General features: G+C 36.9%; 1 protein-coding gene across 2 annotated transcripts in view; it reads left to right on the plus strand.

Moving 5' to 3' along the window:
- LOC138706062 (mucin-17-like) overlaps positions 1 to 23,337 on the plus strand; it is a 286,190-nt gene that overhangs the window by 202,179 nt on the left and 60,674 nt on the right. For both annotated transcript variants that reach the window (XM_069834977.1, XM_069834976.1), the window contains exons 2-3: positions 439 to 552; positions 13,201 to 13,359. In XM_069834977.1, coding sequence (XP_069691078.1) covers positions 471 to 552; positions 13,201 to 13,359 — 241 coding nt within the window. In that variant the 5' untranslated portion in view covers positions 439 to 470. The remainder of the gene's footprint in view (positions 1 to 438; positions 553 to 13,200; positions 13,360 to 23,337) is intronic.

Below are 23,337 nucleotides of genomic sequence, written 5' to 3' on the forward strand. Positions count from 1 at the left end.
GTGTTCTTGTCCAATCTTGCAATACATTTACTGAATGTTCCTTCAAGAACAGATTGTAAAGCAGCAGTGATTAATAAAAAAAAGTTAGAGCTTAAGGACTAGGTAGTATGTGATTTCAGGCTGTTGCAATCATTGACTTGTTGGGTTTTGAATGTTGAGGTTAACGTACCATTCAACGCCTGCAAGGAAAGTCTACTTCATTGAGAGTCAACATACCGTATGTGGACTGACTGACAGGCCTATTTCAAAGAAACAATGTATTAAAGTATTTGAAGTTCATAAATTCCACATTGAACTTGCGACGAATTCAGCCCTGGTTTCTAACTAACCCTAAAATGCGCTATGACATGAAATTAGTAAAAATATCGAATTTAGACATTTTGCTGATCCAGAATACTATAACGGCTGCTTATCTCACACCTCGTCTTTTCTTCACAGGATAAGGCAGTTCTTGAAGGCTACAGGCCACCATGGACTCGCCGCTCGCATCTCTCTTGCTTCTGGTCTCCCTGGCGACTGCCATCAGAGTACCTGTCTCCTACGACGACACGCGTAAGTATCCATGGTATGACATCGATCGCAGATAGAACAAACTCATGCATACCTAGGCCGCCTTCTACCGCCCAATTTGTACATGGTAGACCAACTTTGCCTAGAGGCTTCTCATTCAGGGATAAGTCCTTTCACCACGTTGTAGATACAACATGGTTCCCTTTATTACTTCTTTTCCGAAGAGAAGCATGCCGAATTAAGAAGCCTTATATGGGATTTTATCGGCCTTACAATCCAGCGCCCTCCGTCGGGTTAAAACTCGCGAACCACTAATCTAATGCAAGCGTGATAACCACCAGACCACGTGGATGATGTGTAAATGTCCATACAGTTAGTTTCTGTCTTTTTTGACTTTGTACTATTTATACAGAGTGAGCCGTAAGTAATGTCATTAATTTCATGGGGTTATTCTTTGAGATATTCCAAACAAAAAGTTGAATACAATTGTCTCCTTTTTTGCTTTTTTTTTTTTCCGAGAAAAAGAATGAAACATTTGAGCCGTTCAGAGCAAAAGTGGTGTAAGTCAAATTTAAAGTAAAAATTCTGTAAAATACAGTTCAAAGTAGCAATTAATATGTCCTTGCTATCCACTGACTACTAATAGTTTAAATAAATTAAATATTAATTGCTACTTTGCGCTGTATTTTACAGAATTTTTACTTTAACCCTCATTACCCATTCTTGACTTATACCACTTCTGCTCTGAACGGCTCATTTCATAGCGTATTTTGAGAAAGTTATTGAATCAATTTCCAATATGCTCAGTCAATTTAAGAGAGCAGTGTATTATGATAATAAGTTATTGCCCTTTAAAAATTCAAAAATTTCATCCGAACAAATGTAACTTTTCGTTCTGCAAAGAAATTTTAAAACACAATGCACTCTGACAACGCTGTAAAGGTTATTGCCTGAAAAGAGACAGAATATACGTAGACCTAGGTACCCTGAACAGCTTGCGTGTGTGTTTGTGACACAGATGGAGGAGACGACGAGAAATGTAAACACAACACAAACAATTGCGTTTAAAGACAGCTCGGGAAATTTAATTTTTGTATGTAGGCCTAAGCTAAAAATCTAAGTGGGAGGGAACTATTTCTAATTGGCTGAAGGAAATGCTTGCAATACTACAAATGGAGTTTTTAAAAAGATTAAATTGATTTGTATAACGTAAAATAAGCTTTCTTATTGCTTGTGTTTACCGAATATTTAATTAAAATTAAATTGAAGAATTTAAAAATAATATTTTTAATTTCATTCGTGTAACGTAAAATTAGAATATAGTATTTTCTCCTGTGGAGTTTCAAATGTTTTAAAATTTTGTTTTTATAATGTGAAATAAGTATCATTATTGTTTACGTTCTGTACAAATTCAACTGAAATGGAAATGTGGAAACATTTCTAAATCTTTTAAAATTTAGCTTAAAATAAGCATATTCTATTGTCTGTGTTCTCTGAACAATTAATTACTACTAAGTTGTATCTATAGGTATAGTTCATTTCAAAATTTACAAGTTATTTTGTTTAACGTGAATTGAGCATTGTCCATTCTTCATTCTCCATTCCCTAACACAGTTCAAACACAAAAATGAAAGGCTATATCATCTGTATTTTTCTTACGATTTTAAAAACAATGTACATGGAAATGACCTCCCATTCCCCTATTCAAAACAAGCCAGGTGAAGGGGTTGTTCATGACAACGCAAGAATCCCATGTGCATTTCCGATTGATTACAGCGTTACACGATCGCACAGTTCATGTATTTTCAATGCACGTTTTCTGGAAAACTATTCAAAACACAGCAAAATGGTATTTTACTTTTTTGTTTCTCTTTACTGAAGGAATCATTCACCAGAATAAACTATATTAGTTACGGTTCACACTGCATATAGTCTTATAAAATGTATGCTATGCAATTACATTATAATGATTTTTTGTCCTATACTTGTAACTGTACAATTTAACTACCGTAGATGGCTGATGTCAGTTCGTCTGGTATGGAAAGATGAACGACATTTTACCTTATATTTCAATCAATAGGGATCTAAAATCAAATAACGTATGATTGACTCGTAAACCAGTGCATTTATGGGCAGAACTATTAGGCCTAAACAAAGAGTTAAATTTTACAGTTTCACGGAAAAGAACCACAACGAAGTGAAAAGTGATCAAACGTTTCTACAGCACCCTGTTGAAGCACGAACGTATGCTGACGTGTGGGATGAAGTCATCTCGTTTCGCGAACTCGTAATCTCGAGGCTCGAGAGCGTGGTGCCGGGATTGGAATTGGGTCACACGGCTACAAATGCGGATTTGCAACCTGTGATGAACGTTTTATCTTTTCTTTTTATAATTCTCCAAATATTCTATTAAAGCAGCTACAATATATCCTTATATGTGTGTCAAACTATGCAGCGGTATTTTAACTATTAACTTCACACAACGAAAATATCCTGCATAAAGGAGGAGACGCTCCTTGCATTGCTTCGATGCCAATGAAAATCGTGAAATTGTAACTGGCAATCCCTCTTAGTATTCGGGAAATATGGAATGTGGTGTAATAACGAAATTATTACATTATTTCTTATGTATGTATGTATGTATTTATTTATTTATTAACACTACAATTGGGCATACACCCGGTGGTAGTGATTGATAAGTAATATACAATAATACCATTACAATTATACAATAATTACAGCAATAAAAATAAATGAAATAAAATAAACCTAAATTTATTTCTAACTATAAATAAGTAGATGCAATAAACCTAGGACTATAAATAAAAACTATTCTATAATAACGCCTACAATAAGCAAAAGTAAACCTAACTTATAAGTACTTCTATTTCACCCAACTATTACCAATTTAAGTAATTAGATATCACCTTAATTAATCACATACCAACTTAATTACATATCATCTTAATTAATTACATATCACCTTAATTTATTTACATATCATCTTAATTAATTGCATATCAACTTAATTAATTACATGACACAACTTAGATAATTACACTGCACCTACAATTATATTTTTAGTCTAATCTTCTCAACCTTTCCTTAAATGTATTGATTTTGAGAGGACCGCTCTGAAAGATTGCCGCAGGTAAGCTGTTCCAGTCTACTATTGTGCGGTTAACAAAGGAAAATTTTGCCACGTCCGTTCTCTGTTTTCTACATTTAAACTTCCTGATATGATCAGCCCTGCCTAAGTATGATGGTGTTGCTAACCTAGCATTGATGTCGGTCCATGCTTTGTGTCTCATTTGTGCCTCAAACAATGCGGTGAGTCTGGTTTTTCGTCGCCTTGATTTGAGAGATTCCCACCCTAAGTCTTTCCCATTTTGACATATTTTGCTGCCTTGCGTTGGACCTTTTCTATTGAATCGATTTGGTTTCGTCTGTACGGATCCCAACCTACTGCTCCATATTCCATAATTGGGCGAACAAGGCTTTTGTACGCTAATTCTTTTGACCTTCAGTTAGATTTCTTCAGAATACGCATAGAGAAATGTAGTGCTTTCCAGGCTTTCCTTGTGGTATTAGTGACTTGTTCCTCCCAACCCAGTTTGTTAATCTAAATATATACCTAGGTATTTACAAGTGTTCACTTGTGGCACCGATGTACCATTCAGCTGATATCTGAGATAAATTTCTTTATGTGTTCTACAGAAGGATATGGACTTACTTTTACTGACATTGATTTTCATTTTATTTTCTGTCGTCCAGGTTTCAATAACGTTAAGATCTTTTGTAAGGCGGTGATATCGGATTCGTCATTAATTTGTCTATATATTATACAGTCGTCCAAGAATAACATTATCTGAGATGTAGTATTTCTATTTATATCGTTTATATATAAGAAACAATAAAGGTTCAAGAACCGGCCCTTGAAGCACGCATGATGTTACATTTCCTAGTTCCGATATTTATTTTCCTATGCGTAAACTCTCTATATATCCTAAAGCTTACCAAGATTGTACAATTGAAAATGTAGTTACAGTGCGTTTCACGAATAAAGAGGGTTGTCTCGCCGAGTTTTAAAACCAGTAGCAGGTCAGTTTTGCAGGAGGGCGTAAGGACTACCAGTACCGAACGTTAAGAAAAAAAACTTCACAATCCTGGCAGAACACTCGTGTACATGTATTATGTCTTGCGTTTTCACTAATTCCAATCGCTTTAATAATTCTTTCGAACACTTAGCGACGGGTATCATGGGTTTACCGTACCTTTCAACTTCATATTCTTTCTCAAAATATTCGTGAACCCGGCATGTAATCTTTTTATTTTCGGAACGAATAAGGTTCCCTCTTCCACCAATTAATAAGACACTACAATTAAGCCTAAGATAAATCTTAAACTTAAGATTGCAATTGTTCACAAAGTTCATAAGACCACGATTCACATCAAACTGCTTGAAATAGCAAACTGGTTATGACTGTAGCATATGTACACAAAAAAACTACAGAAACATCAGCGACTTTTATGTTAAACCTCCCTATACCTGCATCACACACAATAACGTGCAGGTTTTCCAGGAATATGGTCAAGTAGCCTGTAAGGCTATTGAGGTCAACCCTCTCCATTCCAATATTAAAATTATAGAACGTATTTGCGATACACAGAATGAAAATGGAGAACTGAGAGTGTCCAAGACATTTGACCGCCTTGGCAGTATTCGCTTCTATGCTATATTTTTACTAGGTTATTTTACGAAGCTGTCTCAACTACGAGGTTATCTAGCATCTGTGGAATTGGTTAACAGCGGGATGGTATCTGGCAAGATGAGTACAGAGGTCCGCCATGGAATGACCTGAAATTCACTTTATTGTTGAAAAAAACCTCGGAAAAAACCCAAAAGCCCAAGCCAAGTTTGGAACACACGGCCAAGCGCAGTCTCGGATCGCAAGTAGAACTACCTACTCTCACAAGAAATTCTTAAATGAACGGTACAACGTATTTTGCACATTTTATTCTCTCATATTGTCATGTGATAAATTACTACATGGTAAGGGTTGTCAAAGGAACTACACAATCGCTAATAAGGTATACAATATTATATAATCTCAAATGTTTTAAAATTAATGCGTATTAGTGAAATAAATCCGTTATGTTCTAGCCAGATACTTCGCTTTCATTCAACTCTACTGTATTAAGCAATTTTTATTCGTATACGTTATGTTCAATATATATTAATTTGCACTTTTTTACTTAGTATTCACCTAAACTACGAAGAATATTCAGAAATGATAAAATTGCAATATAGTAATAATGGAATAAACATCTAACAAAAATATCAGGAAATCTTTTCCACAATGGATTTTTTAAACTAAAATCTCACTTGGCTATCCCCGAATTCAAACTACAGTTCTCTTTGATGATAAAACAGACATTTGACTGAAAACGTTGCGAAATTGAAGCTTGAATGGAGGATTATCAAAAAATTGAGTAACCCCCGATTTTTGAGTAGATACATAAGCTGGCACAGCACATTGAATACAGAACATTATCCAGCATGTCACGTGACAGAGTAGCTTTTCATGGAGTATGGCAATTGCTCAAGTACGCATCGCTATAATGCAACATTTAAATGAAGTTTTCAGGTCCCATTCATATTGAGAATTACACATAACATTAACGTAAGCATAAAACTTGTACCTATGTTACTTAATGAAATCATGCATAATGAATTACGTTAGCGTAAACTTAACATAAATAGGTAACATGAAAGCTTTCAAGCTTATGCCCATGTTTACGTTATCTTAAAATAATACACAATCAGACAGCGCTGAAGTAGACAAGATTATAGCGTAACTAGTGGCTTGTGCAGCAATTGCTACAACTAAGTCCATAAAAAGTTCAAATAAAAATTGTTCAGATTTATTTTCAATGAAGAATACCAGACATTTTGATAGTTATTTGCTTCCATAATAGTGAATGTTTTTTTTTTTTGCCAAATACTTTTCCTTGAACCTATCCGTCTTCAGTTCTTGAGTTTCAATGCGAAATCGCTAGTAACAATGGCAGGATGATCAGTGGGTTTTTCATGTGGGAGTAATGCAGTAACTATTTCGGGTCATTGCGGATTGAGTGTGAAAGTTAAGAAAATGTAAGGTTTGTCATGCTTTGAACAAAAGACTTAGCATCTTGGTATAGCTGCTGCATGTTTCGTGAACTACCCTGAAATGTAGAGGGCAGAATTACTTTTTCCCACTAAGAGATCTTACTGAGGTGATCAAGAGACTACGAAATCTTGTAGACCTCTTATTTTATCAATAAGTAATACCTTTTGGTCTTTTCTTATGAATTGTAATTTTTTGCGCTTCTTCCAGACAATAATGATCTATCAAATACTGCTGGATTAATTTGTGTAATAATGAATATTATTTCGTATATTTTCTGTAATATAGGCTGTTGTAAGGAATTTATTGCTGAAATGTGGAAAATGAGGCGAATGATATGTCAGAGTTGTAGAATCTTATATACGCCCTAAATAAAATTGCCCATCGTAAATCGTTAGCAGCTTCAGTGTTTCATTTATTGCTGGTTTCGGGAAATAAACTTACTCATCACAGTAGCAAGAAGTGAAATGGCATGCTATTTTCCCTACAACAAAATATGCTTGGCAGCGATCACAAATCTAATCAATTAAACCAAAGAAATATGAAATTAATTTTGATGTAGTTTAAAGACGCAGCTAAAATACGAAGCATGACTCAATTACTACCAAGGAAAGTTAGAGAATCAACATGTAAATATCTTTATCACACTGCCATTACATATATGAAAAGGACCCACACCACTTGATCTATAATTGTAAAAGTATTTCATTTTTAATAACAATATTGTTACCTTACGTAAGTTTTATAGTTTTCAGTAACATAAGTTTATATAGGCCTATAGCCGTTACTCAGTAAATTATAGAAATGAAGATCTAATATAAAATATTCTTTCTCTGCGTCTACTTACATAAAGCCCCAAAAGGTTTCACTTTCATATATCAGTTATGTGTTGCATTAACTATAATAATATTTCATTTTTAATGGCAATAATGTCATCAAACATTCTTAAGTTTTGTAGTTCTTAATATCCAATACACAGCTGTACTCGGAAAATTACAGACTAGAGAATCAGAACTGTAAATTATTTTTTATACGTTATCAAAAAATTGCACAAATGAAGATCGACCTATTGGCATTATGATAGGAAAGAATCTGAGCCGTCTGAACTCTATGTCAGCAATCCTGTAGGTCATGGCCTTCGTGTAATAGCCTATTGTTTATTGTAGTGTGTGTTTTGTTTTATTCTGAAATGCAACACGGCCGACTTGATGCTCGCTTCGCTTAAAGAAGCGAACATCAAGTCGGCCGTGAATGGAATTAGTTATTTCTCAAAACTGACGAAAGATGGATTTTGGAAAAAAGGAAAATGATGTAGGAAAATTGGCATTTCATTGAAAACTACTATTTTTCCGAAAAACTTTGGGTTCCAAGCTTCAAAATGAGGGATCATTTATTAAAATCCGTTCAGCCGTTTTCCCGTAATTTCCATTACCAGTTCAATATATATATATATATATATATAACTAACTATGATGAAATTATGGTGTTATGTTTCCATGGTTACCAAGTACCTTTACGGTTATGTGTATGTTCTCATCGTGAATAGTAGTCTGATTTCTTAATTTTACGGTAACTGAAGTTAACGATTAATTTTCATTGTGAATAGGACATATGAACAGCTAATTTTTTTTTTAATTTGCCTATCTTCTGTGGATATATAATTGTATGCGCAATTTCAGGGGACGGTTCGACATCAGCTCATTAACAATTCCTTTTTAAGTTTCTACTGGACGTCCAGAAATAAGTACTCGTGTTAATTTAAAAGCAAGAACTCCTTGACACGTGTCTAAGACGATATAACTCGAGACCAACTGTCTTCTACAAGTCGAATACAATTTGGAAGACATTTAAGAAACAAATGTTTCATTTTGTCCAGCGTTTTCAAACAAAATAACATTAACCCCTAATACAAAATTATGATTTCTTAAGTACTACGTATTTCCGGGCACTTTCTTTACAAGACCTGAACGTTTTGAGAAAAACTCTGTAAGTGTAAAGAATCGCTAAGTTCATGAACAGACGCGCTATTTATTATTATTATTATTATTATTATTATTATTATTATTATTATTCGTTTTAGTTTAAAACTTCTTTCTGTTGTAGGACTTAGCCTACACACCAATGCCTGGAGAGGGAACGATTATACGGACCACACATTAGAAACCTATGTGAGCCTCCCCTAGTCTGGGATCAGCCCATGCCCAAGGCGGGATTCGAATCCACGAATCTTCGGACTGCGCTGCCTAAGGGGAACGCGCTTTTGACCACACAGCCACCCGGCCCGGCGCTATTTACTATTAATTTTCTAAATATGTACACTACCGTTACTCATACAATTTTTTTGAAAGTTATTGTAATTTAATACCTTTCAGAAAAATCTTTTCTGGAGAGCTGATGAGGTTTCTTGTAAGAAAGATCTGGACGTCGTTCAGTGTTTGGAAATGTCACAATTGTAACGATTATTTTCTAATTTTTAAACAAAAAAATAATGCACAAGAACAGATCTTCCTAATAGGGCGAACGCAAAGAACTAACTTTTCTTCTGGCCAATATTGCAAATGCTTAGCGTTGTGGACTGCTGTACCATCTTGCAGCCGGGTTCGATCCCCGGCCAGATCGTGATAGAATTTGTGGTAGAGGAAGAAACGTTGCAGTGGATTTTTCTTGGGGTATTCCCGTCCCTTCTAAAAGGTGCGGCAAAGGAATCGGACGGTTTTAGAAGGCCGTTTACTGAGCAACATGAGAGGCTGTGGATATCGATCGACAGTTGTTTGTTAGCATTTTTGATGCCATTTTGTGTAATCATGGAAGTATCGAGCTCTGAGCATCCTGCTTTCGTTATCGAGATATTTTTCAAGAATAGTGATTCAGTTGTGAAAACCCAGCGTGCCTTCCATCTCCAATTTAATGTTGGTCGCTACGGAGCCGTTCGTACTCGCAATACCATATTGAGATGGGTACAAAACATTCGATTATCAGCATCAGCTTGCAAGAAGAAATCACCAGGATATGTTCGAAGTGTACGAACGCCAGATAACATTAAGCGAGTAAGAGTGGCTGTTACGAGGAGTCCACATCGATTAGCTAGACGGCAGGCTATAGCACTGCGACTTTCAGAACGTTCTGTGCGCCGAATATTGCATTCAGATCTTAAGTTTCATCCATATATACTTATGATTGTTCAGAAATTAAATGAGGGAGACTGTCCAATGCAGGACATACGCCGAGAGAGGTGGAAATTTTGGCTGACGAAGTTGTTTTGTTCGTAAGTTATGTTATGTTTAAAGGTTATGTTAATAAGCAGAACTTTAGATACTGGGCCCCCGAAAATTCTAACGAACTATACGAGCGTCCGCTTCACTGTGCAAAGGTTACAGTTTGGTGTGTTGTGTCTAGATACTGCGTATTTTATTGAGGAGAACGGAAACACTGTGACAGTGAATAGTGAACGCTACGTCGAAATGCTGAGGACATTTCTTCAACCAGAACTGCGTAGGCGTCTACGTGGGATTGATAGACAAATTGTATGGTTTCAGCAAGATGGTGCCACGGCTCATACGGCAGAAAATTCAATGATAGTTCTGCGCCGCATGTTTCCAGGGCACATCATTTCTCGGCGTGGCGACATTTCCTGGCCTCCCCGCTCGCCTGACCTTACTATCTGCAACTACTTTCTGTGGAGTTACCTGAAGTCCAAAGTGTACGTAAACAGGTCCCAAACAACTGATGATCTGAAGATTGCCATTGCCCAGGAAATCGCCAAAATTGATGGCGAAATGTTGGAAAGAGCGACACGCAACTTCAGGGAAAGACTTGAAGAGTGCATAATGAGAGACGGACACCATTTGAAGGACATAATTTTCAAGACAATCTAAATGTATGTCAACAAAATGGCATACATAGCCAAATGCTTTGACAGTAATGGATTTGTTCTAATAGACATAACTACTGAGTTATTTCCATTTGAAAATCGTCCGATTCCTCTGCTGCACCTTGTATCATTCCACCCATTCTCTCCAACTTCCCCTTATTCAACTATCATCTCCAATAGTTTAAACTGGGCTGGGGCGAAGTCTCTGGGTTAGTACGTATTTCCGACGCTGATATAGAAGGGGTTTGGGGCTCCGAGCCCTGGGGATTATCAGGTACTCCTCTGAGGATGGGGCCTGCCTCTGTGATGGCTGAGGCAGGACGATCCACCTACCACTATCGGATTCACGACTGCCACTCAGGCCATCTTTCAGTCTTGGACAATAACCACACATATAAGGCTCACAATGGGCCAAGCAAGCCTACGTCCAAATATCCGTCCCGGATTCTGTCTTCGAGGAGCCAAGCCATTACATAGCAAGAACCAATATTTGGTTTAATGCAGATCACACCCTATTTCACTCATTCTCTTCAGCATCCGTTCATAAATGATTGTACACAAATAACAGTAGATGAGTCGTCCTTGCGAAACGAAAACACTGTATATTCCTTGGTGCGCTCCGACATCATGTTTCACATCTTCCCTTCCCACATAAAACAGAGCAAACCATCAGTAAACATCACTGTGCACCAAAATTTAATAGTCAATGTCTACTGATCTGCATCATAATGCCAGTTACAACGCATAAAATGTCACAAAGCAACTCTGAACTCGATAGTCTGCGAATAGATATTGTTCGAGAATGATCATGAATAAATAGAAGGATCATAGTGAATTATTACGGCGTCAGACACTAAATTTGGCGAGTAGTATTCTTGTAAAAAAAATCGTCTCAAAACCTTTCACATGAATTGCTCATAAGTACAATTAATGTAAAGAATAGAGCGAATGTATAATGTATACGAAGACGGACATATCAGTTGAGCGACAGGACATTGCTCGATACTAAAAAAATTCAATATGTGTCGGGTTATTTGTACTATTACACTTTTACTACGTCATACTACTTTTGACCAATACAACGGTACGGAATTATGTTCTTCAACTAATTATTGCTGCTTATTCTACAATTTTTATCACGTCCCTAGCATTTGTTTGTTTTCATCATCTCCTTAGCATTTGTTTCTTTGTCAATAGTGTAACCTTTTAAAATGATTCATGTTTTTTTTTTCCTTAATTAAAACTTTTCTATATAATTTATCTCTTTTATAGGTATTATTTAAGTTATGTTACAGCTGCTGCTGTATGAGATTACGGATAGTCATGTATCAGAGACTGTTTAATATATGGTGAAAATTGACGTGGAATGCAACTGTTTTAATAAAAAATGAAAATGAATCAACAAAGTCTGTAATAGTCCATACAATTCAATCGTCCATACAGTTGGCACAACTGGTAACAAGAGAACAGCTCATTATAACACACTACTGCCATTTAGCGATATATTTGTAATGATGAGATGGTACAATAATACATTTGAAGACAGTTTAGTATTTTCGTAAGTCATTTAATATTTTGTGGTATTAGAGTACTTTATTTCTTCTAACATTTATATTTTTTCTTCTAATCGTGTAATAGTCAAATAAGTCCCACTCGAGTTTTGATTTTCTCTAGATAAATCAAAACCTCTAGTGAGATTGCTGTTGATAAAATCAGTTAAATAAATTTGGATAAAATGCTGTAGATAGAGATAAATCGCTTTTCGGAATTAATTTTGAATATATATTTCTTTAAGCGGGTTGGGTGGCTACGCAGTCTAAGGCGCGGTCCGAAGGATTGTGGGTTCGAATCCCGCCTCGGCCATAATGGATGTTCTTCGTTAATGGTCTGTCCTGTGTGTGTCTTTGTGGAGGATCCTACGCTCTACTGATTCCAGGTTGATTAGGGGAGGCTCACATAATATGTGACGGTGCCTAGTGTGTGTGGTCCAGAGAATCCTTCCTTCTCCTACAGACATGGTGTGCAAGTTCTACAAAGAGGAGGAGGTTAAACAAAAGATCTGAAAAAGAGATTTTAGCAAAACAGCACCTCCTCAAAATACAGTAAAATAAAAAGTATAAGAATAAATTCAATATATATTTTGATGTCTTTGTTTGGACTGGCTGATCAACACTCGAGTTGCAAAATCTTTGCAGAGCTCAATAAGAGAGAAATTTTACAATTTATTTTAAACTACTCTAGAAGAAAGTAAAAGAGATATATTCATTTAAGTCCGTCCCTCGGTCACTTTATTCAATGCGTTAGGAAAATGCGCCAACATAAACTGCGATATCTTAATCTGAATGTAATAAAACAGTTTTTCAAACATAAATTAAAATTGTTAATAATTATTTTAATGACCATCTATGCTTCGGAACCTGCAACACCAACTTCAGTAATATATTTCAAGGTCAGATGAGTTGACTGCAGGCCCCTAAATATGTATGGACATATTTTAACTAGATTTTGACAATTTCAAAGTGTTTTATAGCTGTTTTACTAAGATTAAGACATTATATTTTACATTAATGAAAACAGTGTAACATTATAAGACTTAAAATATATAACATGTGAAAATGAAATGTGCTATCACCTCTCATCTTCTTATTTCAGCGACTTCCTGCCCGGGCCCGGCGCCCAGCAAAGTAGTGCTGTGCTACTACGAGGGCATCATTGCACTGAAGAAGCTGGACCCCTGTCTCTGCACACACCTCATCTTCACAGAGGCTGCCACAGTCAACCCCAGCAATTATACACTAAACCTCACGTCAGGTAAGAGCACGTTTCAGAATGTTGTTTCCAGATTCAGTCTCTCTTCCACAGATCAATTCAAGATTTCTCAATCTTCAAGTTCACCTAAACTGATATCTACTGTAAATACAGTTGTCTTCTGAAGTTAAGTTATTGATATATACATTGATCACAACAAAATAAAAAGAATATTATCCCTTTAGGATAGGGATGTCAAGGTCAGAAGCACGTACACGACTCTACGTGCTATCAAGCACTAAGTGGTAGAAATGAATCTATTCTGGAGGCAGTAGCGGTGAACAAGAAGGGATGACTTAACTTGGACTGTAACGCAATCGAATGCATTGCAGCACGAGCGGTCAACGTTTAACGAAGAATAATCGGGGAAAAAAATGAACGTGTTACACACTCCTGTTAGCATAATTATTTGATAATAGATGCGTTTACTTTATTGGAATCATATATAATATTCACATTACGCAAAGAATGCAATAACAACAGAATAGCTCACTTTGTTCGGAACCTAAAATATTAATATAAATTAACAATATTCTTCAAACTATTCACTACTCTACACAGCTCCACAGAATGCCACTATGCGTTGTTTATGTGAACATACTGTATTCAACGTCAGCACGGCGAGGCGCAGGCGATATCTATACTCGCTGTACTCAACTGAAATCTACTGCTTTGGTATGAACTTCCTAAGATTCCTAGCTCTGCTTATTACTAGTGCTATTCTTTCTATTAAACAAAATTGGACTTTGCCATGTAGTTTTTTTTAAGCTGAGGATATTTCCTACAATACCTATTTGTTTCTGTAACTGCTAAACACGCAGAATAGAGTTAAAAATTCGTTTTGGGTCAAATTATGACGAATAAGACATTTGTTAGTACCTATAAATGCCTATTTTGACCGTTACCGTCTATTTTGCAATAAGTGTCTGAGTGCCTAAAACATTTCTTTTAATCTTTTTAACGTTAATTTTTTTCGATATATCTCTTTGGTCTGCAAAGAGTAACAGGCCACTTATATAGTTGGAACAGACAACAGACGATGTGGTACTCCTTGTGTTCTGCTACATCTAATCAGTGTGTAGACCCATGGTCACAAATTACTGCGATGAATAGAGAGAGAAGCTATGACGCTGTACTGCACAGATCAGATAGGTCTACAGAGTAGGCCTACTCAGTGCTTTCTTTTCTTCTTGGCAGTGTTGGAAGGTGGTTGTGTTTTATATAGAGTGCCGAGGTTTTTTGTAATGCATTTTATATCTTGCATAACTGTGATTGTCCAAAGTTCACTCAGAATGCCCAAACAGAAATAATCGAAAGCATTTCTATTTTAACAGTGGATATGGGCAAAGCTTTCAGGACCAAATTCAGGAAGAATCTGCAAAGAAATCCTTGTTGGCAAAATGTAAAACAAATAAATTATATCTTGTGTGGAAGTTCTTCTGTCACGAGATTAGAGCTGCCACGAGATTAGAGCTGTCACGAGATTAGAGCTGTCACAAGTGGAAATGACCTCGTCTAAGTATTGCCCGATCACATTCTGTAAGGTTGAGAGGACTTCAATTTATAAATATCCTGACTGAAACGAGGCATAAATTTGCACCAGAAAACCATGAGAAATACATAGTAGTCAACTGAAGTGTGGCTGGAGACTAATTTTTTTTTCAGCAGTTTCATTCTTTCTTCACAAAATGGAGGCCAATAGCAAAGTGACCATTTCAAATACAGTAAAAACTCCTATTTAACATTGTTCTGGACTTCTGAATCAGGAGACAATTTAAATTTTAAATAATTAACATAAGTTAATACAAATTTTGATAGTGTCTATTTTTAATGCATATTTTAACATGATTAGTGCCTATTTTGGCTACTTAAAACAGGATATTTAATGCCTAAATGTCCTCAGCTTAGTTACAACTGTGTCTATTTAATGTATTTGTTGTATATATGTTCTTTTTCTCAGAAAATGTGCTTTATTATTTTTGGACACGTCAAGTAATTCCACTTCGCGAAGGCCTTGAAATGGCACCATGACGCCCATTTCGAGAAACGCTAGTGTTTAGAATTTGGGAAAAAATACGAAAAAAAAATCTGAGACCTCGGTGACTGAACCTCCTAATCCAAATCCAGCACGCCATAGAGATAAGTCTATTTATAAGTAATGTAAATTGTTTATATCTGAAGCCCTGTTTAGTTACACTATTTACATTTACTCCTGTTATTTTACATACCTTAGAAAACACGCAAATAACTTATTTTAGTTAGGATTACAAAGAGGGTGAACGTCCGCTAAGAAGACGCCTACTACCCAACAGTATTTTCTAGACTCCGAACGTTTTATATACCACGACTGATCCGTTCGTGAATTTTATTCATGGAGTTCATACGAATAACAATTAGCTAGTTTATTATTAGCTATTCCTAATACAATGACGAGCAGCATCATAGCACGCGATACTCGTAATTTAATACGTACATACAGAGCAACAAAACCGTCACTTTCAGATCGAGTGAGGCAAACCGGTGAAGTAACATTTCTGCTAGGGAACAGTCATGGAATGTTGCCTTGTGGGTATCAAGGATGTGTCGCATAACAAAGAAAAGATGTGCATAGAAACGAATTCCAATGCAAGGTCACCTAACAGTTGCCATCCTTACATGAGCCATTTACCTTTCTGACATTAGCACTTGCATAACAGCAGAGTGTGAAGCTACCAATCAAGCGAGTCCGTACTCGGTTCCCAGCATTCAAAGAAATGTATTTCAATTCTACTCGTATTTAGCTGTCTTTGTTCAAAGTCATCTCAATCTGTGGTCTTGCTTCATCGTATACGACTAAGATGCAATCTGTATCCAATGACGGACCGTATAACCGGGACGAGCAAAAGATCAATCCGTTTATGACGTTAAACAATGACAAAGTCGAGTATTATTTATTATTATCTTATCACTTTCATTACCATTACAATAATTATTATTTTAAGCGTTGATCTTGTGCAACGCTAACCACATGACTAGGCAATTCCGCTTTTTGTAAATATCTTGTGCTTGTTCGGTATCCTATAAGCGTGAAGACGAATGCCCAAATACTCAGTTTTGAAGTAGATTATTATTATTATTATTATTATCATCATCATCATCATCATCATCATCATCATCATCATCATCATCATCATCATCATTATTATTATTATTATTATTATTATTATTATTATTATTATTATTATTAAAACGTTATTAGATAAATAGGTACTACCACGACTTCATTAACCGGTTTCCCAGATCTAAATTTTATTATGACAATCTCAAAAGCGAAATTTGAAATGGGATAAGATCAAGTTGAATAGGTTCTTCCAGGATATCTCCACTTTCTCTGTCCCCCAGTTTTTTTCATAACAGTTATCTGTAACACCGTTAGGTTCCACCCAGCTAAGTGGTTTAGTGGTAACGCTCTAGACTCGCATTCGGAAGGTCACGTTTCAAATCCTATATCTGGCCAATCTGAGGTTTTCATGATTTCCCTCAGACACAAACGTATATGCCAGATTGGAAATTTACATATGATTGATCACCGCCTAAATCACCCTTATAATAATAATTTAAAACCTAAATCAGTTAAAACTAATACAATCCGTATGTAACATACAACATGTAACATGTATAATGGCTATAGAAACAGAATCACAGTAGTAGTCCACGGCCTAATGACAAAACCCAAAGACTCTACACACGCAATATGACTTACATGTTAGAGAAAATCATAAAATTCCTTAGTAAAATCCGTACCGTGGACTAGTAACCAAGTCCACACCTGAGGAGTAACGGTTAGCGCGTCTGGCCACGAAACCAGGTCGTCCGGGTTCGATTCCCGATCGGGGCAAGTTGCCTGGTTGAGGTTTTATTCCGGGGTTTTCCCCTCAACCCATTATGAGCAAATGCTGGATAACTATCGGTGCTGGACCCCGGACTCATTTCACCTTCATGTCATTCAGACGCTAAATAAACTAAGATTTGATAAAGCCTAGTAAAATAACCTACTAAAATTAAAAAAAAAAAAAAAAAAAAAAAAAAAAACTAGTAACCAATGGAAGTTTCTGGCGTTTGCGCCAATATATACTGTCAAACAAGGCAACATGCTGACGACAATGACAGTAATAATTTTTCTTGTTATATCCATATTTCAGCAGTTTCTACACAACACTCTCCCTTTTCTTCCATTGGAGTGCAGCATCTTCGGTCTTTTATTACCGGTACGCTACTTATCAGACAGATGGTTAATCTATCTGGGAAGATGGTTGATGACATACTGAGTGTGATTATTGAGGCTTGTGGGATTGGGTAGGAAGCGGGTTGTGACAATAATAATTATAAATAATTACTTGTTTCGTCCTCACTCTTGTGAGGATAATGAACAGACATTCAAACATACTAGAACTCCCTGTTCATGTGGTCAGTGTAGCGCAAGTTAAGGAAATAACTCAATGTAACGGATCGGATACACAGCTAGCACAGATGCGACATGTGATACATTTCTATTTTCTACCAGGAAATGAATACTTACATACTGGAATTCTATGTATAACGATTATTATTATTATTATTATTATTATTATTATTATTATTATTATTATTATTATTATTATTATTATTATTATTATTATTATTATAAGCAATGGTGATTGCCTATAATATTAAGTAAAAATCACGAAGTGAAAATATGGAAGCATTCAAGACATTATTCCTATCTTCTGAGCAACGCTGGATCTAGACGAGGAGAAGACCGCAGACGGGATATGATGCGGCGACCTTGGTGCGGAAGCGGATGGACGAGACCTCCCTTTAGGGCGCTCTCGCTGATTTCATAGCGGCCCTGACATATGCGCTGAATTATTTCGGTTCCACGCCTCTCACGTCAGTGCCCGTCTCTTACTCAAACCCACCCGGATTCTAAATAAATTTATTTGCCTCAGAAAAACAACCGTGCTACGCGAGTAATCTAGATGCAGGATATGTAGATGGTGGAACCTTCAGGGTTAATCACAAGACAGTTGTGTGTGGTTATATATTCATCAATCCTTATAAAATGCATGACCAGCTAGTTCCATTATCTAAAAAAGAAGTTTTCAAGGACCAAAAACAATTATTAATTCCTCATGAAATTTACAGTTATTGTTAGTGACCGAGTACCAGCCGAAACCGTATCTTTTGAAAGTGTTGCTATCGTAACGCAAATTCATCGGCACCATACATAGGCATACATATATACATACATACATACATACATACATACATACATACATACATACATACATACATACATACATACATACATGCACATAAAAACCACACACATACCTGCACACACACACACGTATCTATACATACTAATAGGAGCGCGACTCTTTCATGTGGTCAACGTGATTCTATACAAAACAGGCCAAATAAAACAAAGAGCAGACGCCCATACCCTCAGGAAGGGAGATGATTCACTACTTTCTAGGGCGGAAACGAATATATTATTCACTTGATTTCTAAATGCACGTGATAAGTGGTTGGAGATCTTAAATTGATATTATGAAATAGGACTGTAGAGTACAGTAACAATGTAAAGAACAAGTGAAGGTACAGTGATGAACGAAAGTAACGTAAATGACTTAAAGTCTGTTCATTGTAATTTTAATCCTGATGTCAACAAAACAAATTGTGTTCATTCGCAAGCAACGTCTTTAACTGAAGCAAGAACGCAGGATATACAAGGGCTATTCATAAAGTAACTTCCGTTTATTTTTTAGAAATTTGTGAATGACGTTACAGAATTGGGTTACAATACGTTTGAAAGTATACACTCTAGTTTATTTTTCCAAATAGTTTCCAGTCACATTGAAACACTTGTCGTAGCGTTTGACGAGCTTTGAAATTCCGCAATCGTAGAATTCGGCCGCCTGCGACTGAAGCCAACTTACGACGCTGGTTTTCAACTCTTCGTCATCGTCAAAGCGCTTCGAGCCAAGCCACGTCTTCATGTGCATGAAGAGATGGTAATCGCTAGGAGCCAAATCTGGGCTATAGGGACGGTGATCCAATACTTCCCAGTTGAACTCTTGCAGTTTGGTTGCAATACGACGCGCTGTATGCGGCCGGGCGTTGTCATGCAGGAAAATCACCCCAGAGCTCAACATGCTACGACGTTTGTTTTGAATGGCCCTTTTCAAGTTTGTTAGTGTGTTACAGTAACGCTCAGCGTTAATTGTGGCATTCCTCTACAAGAACTCCACTAGCAAAATTCCTTTTCTCTCCCAGAAGACAGTTGCCATGAGTTTCCACGTGGAAAGTGTTTGACGACACTTTGTGGGTTTTTCGGGGATTGAGTATGGCCCCACTCCATTGATTGAAGCTTTGTTTCTGCATTCACATACCGCAACCAAGTCTCATCTCCTGTCACAATCTGATCGAGAAAAGCATCACCTTCTCTTTCGTAACGCTCAAGAAAGAACAGTGCTGCTCCCATCCGCTGAGCCTTTTGTTCCTCAGAAAGGAGTTTAAGCACCTATCTGGCAGAAAGTTTCCGGTAGCCAAAATCTTCGGTAATCATTTTGTACAGCAGAGTACGACTAATCTGTGGAAAATTGTCACTAAGCTTCGACATGGTGAACCTGTGGTTTGCTCTAACCCTTTCGTCAACCAAAGGAACCAGATCTGGATTCACGATATTCTGTCGACCACTTCTCTATTCATCATGGGCACTGGTTCGCCCATTTCTGGAAATATGGCACCATTGTCTTACACAACCTTCACTCATTACGTCTGGCCCATAAACTTCACAAAGTTGGCGATGGATTTCACTAGCTTTACAGTGTTTGGCCACAAGACATCTTATTACAGAACGTATCTCACACCTGGCGGGACTTGCGATTGCAGCACACATTTTGACAGCATGTGGTTCAGAGAGGAACAAAGACACGACCTTGACTCTACAGCTGCTCGACGCGTACTGCTTCAAGGTACACTACACCGCAAGAGCGGCGCCACTATCTCTGTTGTTACGCACGCTATATGAAAACGGAAGTTACTTTATGAATAGCCCTCGTATATGACAAGGTACGAATACTCGTACTGTATCATTAAGAAGGCCCACAAGCAAAATGAAACTATAATCACTGTATAATTGGGATTATCACATAGTAACTAATAATAATTCTAAATTAGTTAAGTTAACATTACTGACATTAACAGCCGCTGTCAGATTTTGTAAGGATGCCTTCTAAATCTGTATATGCCGTGTCTGGTCCACTTTCCACTTTTCAAACGTTTTCTTCCTTTTTACCGCAGGACTAGCCACGCTATTCAATGTCACTCAGAAAAATCAACTTCCAAATGCACACGACACTCCCTCTCACAAACGAGTATTCAATTCCCAAACTGAAAGAACATAGGGCATAGGAGTTAGGGACAGTATTTTGCTGGTTTGGAAATGTTAGAACACGATAAAAATGATAGCTTCATTTATACCTGACCTAGATAGTACCTCTAGTTTTAATCTGAATACTAAACAAATCGTTAAGCTGCAATGATATACGGAAAGGCATCAGTTCTGTGACATATCGTGTGACACAGAAGTCAATTGACAAATGGGAAACATTATTCTAATTAGAAGTATAATTGTATAGGTACAGCATGTTCACTACCGCAAATGCTCAATATGTGCTTCATTTACTTGAAAACAGCGCCTGACATTTTTTGTCACGCTTAAAAGTGTTTCTTTGGGATGTGCTGAATATCTGCGTGATCATTTGGTTCAAGTCATCTATAAGTTAGATGCAGGCTCTGTCTGAAAAACGTGCTGTTTCAAAAATCCCCATAGAAAGAAATCAAGGGGTGTGAGGTCTGGTGACCGTGAAGGTCATGACTGAGGTCCACCTCATACAACCCAGTGCACACCGAACATCTTATTTAGTATCTGGCGAACTGTTAGAGCATAATGTGCCATGACCTCATCTTGTTGAAACCACATTCTTATTCATTTGTTCAGTGACAAATCATGCAGGAAGTCCATTACAGTGCTGTCCAGAAATTTCCCATGAGTGTGTTGGTTTACATTTCCATCAAATAAAGATGGTCGCACAACCATACCACCTAGTATTCCACACCACACCATAACTTTTGGAGTACCAGAGTCGTTAGCTTCACGTATCCATCTTGGGTTTTATTTGGACAAGTATCTTGCATTTTATATATGAGCGTGCCCATCCAGAAAGAATAAGCATTCGGCATTAAACAGAACATGCTGAAGGAAGGATCGATCAGTACGCAAACGCTACGTGATCCAGTTGCAATATGTTCGTCTCTCGATTGGATCCTCTTCTTGCATTGTGTGTAAATGCTGTAATTTGTATGGGTGAAAAGTGCAGAGTGTTGACCTTTTAGGGCTGGCCGTCATCTTCGCAATCACGTCTATTGAATGCTGTCAGTCAGTAGCATATTTGGGACGACCAATTTGTTTCTTGTAGAGTACAAGGAAAGTAAAGTTGTTTTAAATTTATGAAATAATTTGGCTACATTTTGGTATGATGGTTTTGGAATATCAGAATGACGTCGATGAAACTCGTCTGCAGCTTCTCTTGCCCTGTGATTGTCTCCGCAGAGCAGTACTAGCTCCACTCGCTGTTCAGGAGTCAACATGATCTCTTCAACTTTCAATGACTATCAATATCACAACTGAAAACAATAAACATATACCTGAACGAAAACAGTAGCCTATCCTATTATGAAGCTATACTTTTATGCGCCATGTTAGCAATTTGTTCGCAGAAATCATTCTAACAATGACAAGGGAGTAGGCACACGTGCATTTGTTCACATCCAGATTAAAATACAGTGAATAGACTATGACTGCAGCACGTCAAAAATGATTACTGTTATACCCCTTTAAGCAACGGACATTTTTCAATTGCCAAGAACAAATAGGACACACACACACACACACACACACACACACACACACACACACATACATATACACACATTACATACAAACAGTGTATGTGAACATTCTTATTCAATATATTTTAACTAAGACCGTTTCGGATATGGAAAAACCTGTGTTTTGTTTATGGATGACTCATCTCGTATCATGATCTTGCCTCATTCATTTCACTACTCCGCACGCCATGGATTCATGACGCTGCAGTTGCTAGGCGTTCTTAGGATTGCAGGTTTCTTATTTCGACTTACAAGAGATCCAATCTGGCGCATACGCCCGAATTAAGAAGCCAAACCTCATACGTCCGCATTCTTCGTTCAATTCCCTTGCCAGTGCTTTCACCGGGGTTCGATTTCGGGTATGGGCATCCACGATCTACTGGGATAAACCGGTGAAAGAATGCGAGTAAAGCTGAATGTTTTTTTTGTAGGTAACCCGCTTTCTTCTCACGATATGTACAGTAGATATTTACCCGAGATAAAGACAATTATCGCAGATTGATAAATCGACTTTTGAAATTTTATTATGATAATTAGATATTATAATGTCTTAGATCTAGATTAAAATTTCAGAAAATTAAAATCAAGCTTTTGTGGGAAATGACAGTGTTGTGGCTTGCTCCTTCGCTCTTTCTATGCTCTCGCCTCCCCTCCTATCTTTCCACATGTGCATATTCATTCCGGCGCGGCGTAGCGGTAAGATGTGTTCATGGTTGACGACAGACGCAACTATAATTCTCCCTTAATGAATACTCGTTAACTTAGGTCAATATTAGTAAACTTTAACATGCACATGTAGGTCTACAATATTCTTCATTTGCAGCTATCATGCATGAAACACCTACCGTTTGCCTAAGGAAACAATAATTATTTGCATAATGTCAATATATTCACTCACTTACAATAATAAAAAATTTCTGAGGAGGAATATAATCGAATTATATATAATCAAACTCATGACAAAATATTCATCATATTTTTAAACACATTAATTTACAGACACAT

The sequence above is a fragment of the Periplaneta americana genome, chromosome 9 (genome assembly GCF_040183065.1).
Source record: "Periplaneta americana isolate PAMFEO1 chromosome 9, P.americana_PAMFEO1_priV1, whole genome shotgun sequence".
NCBI lineage: Eukaryota > Metazoa > Arthropoda > Insecta > Blattodea > Blattidae > Periplaneta > Periplaneta americana.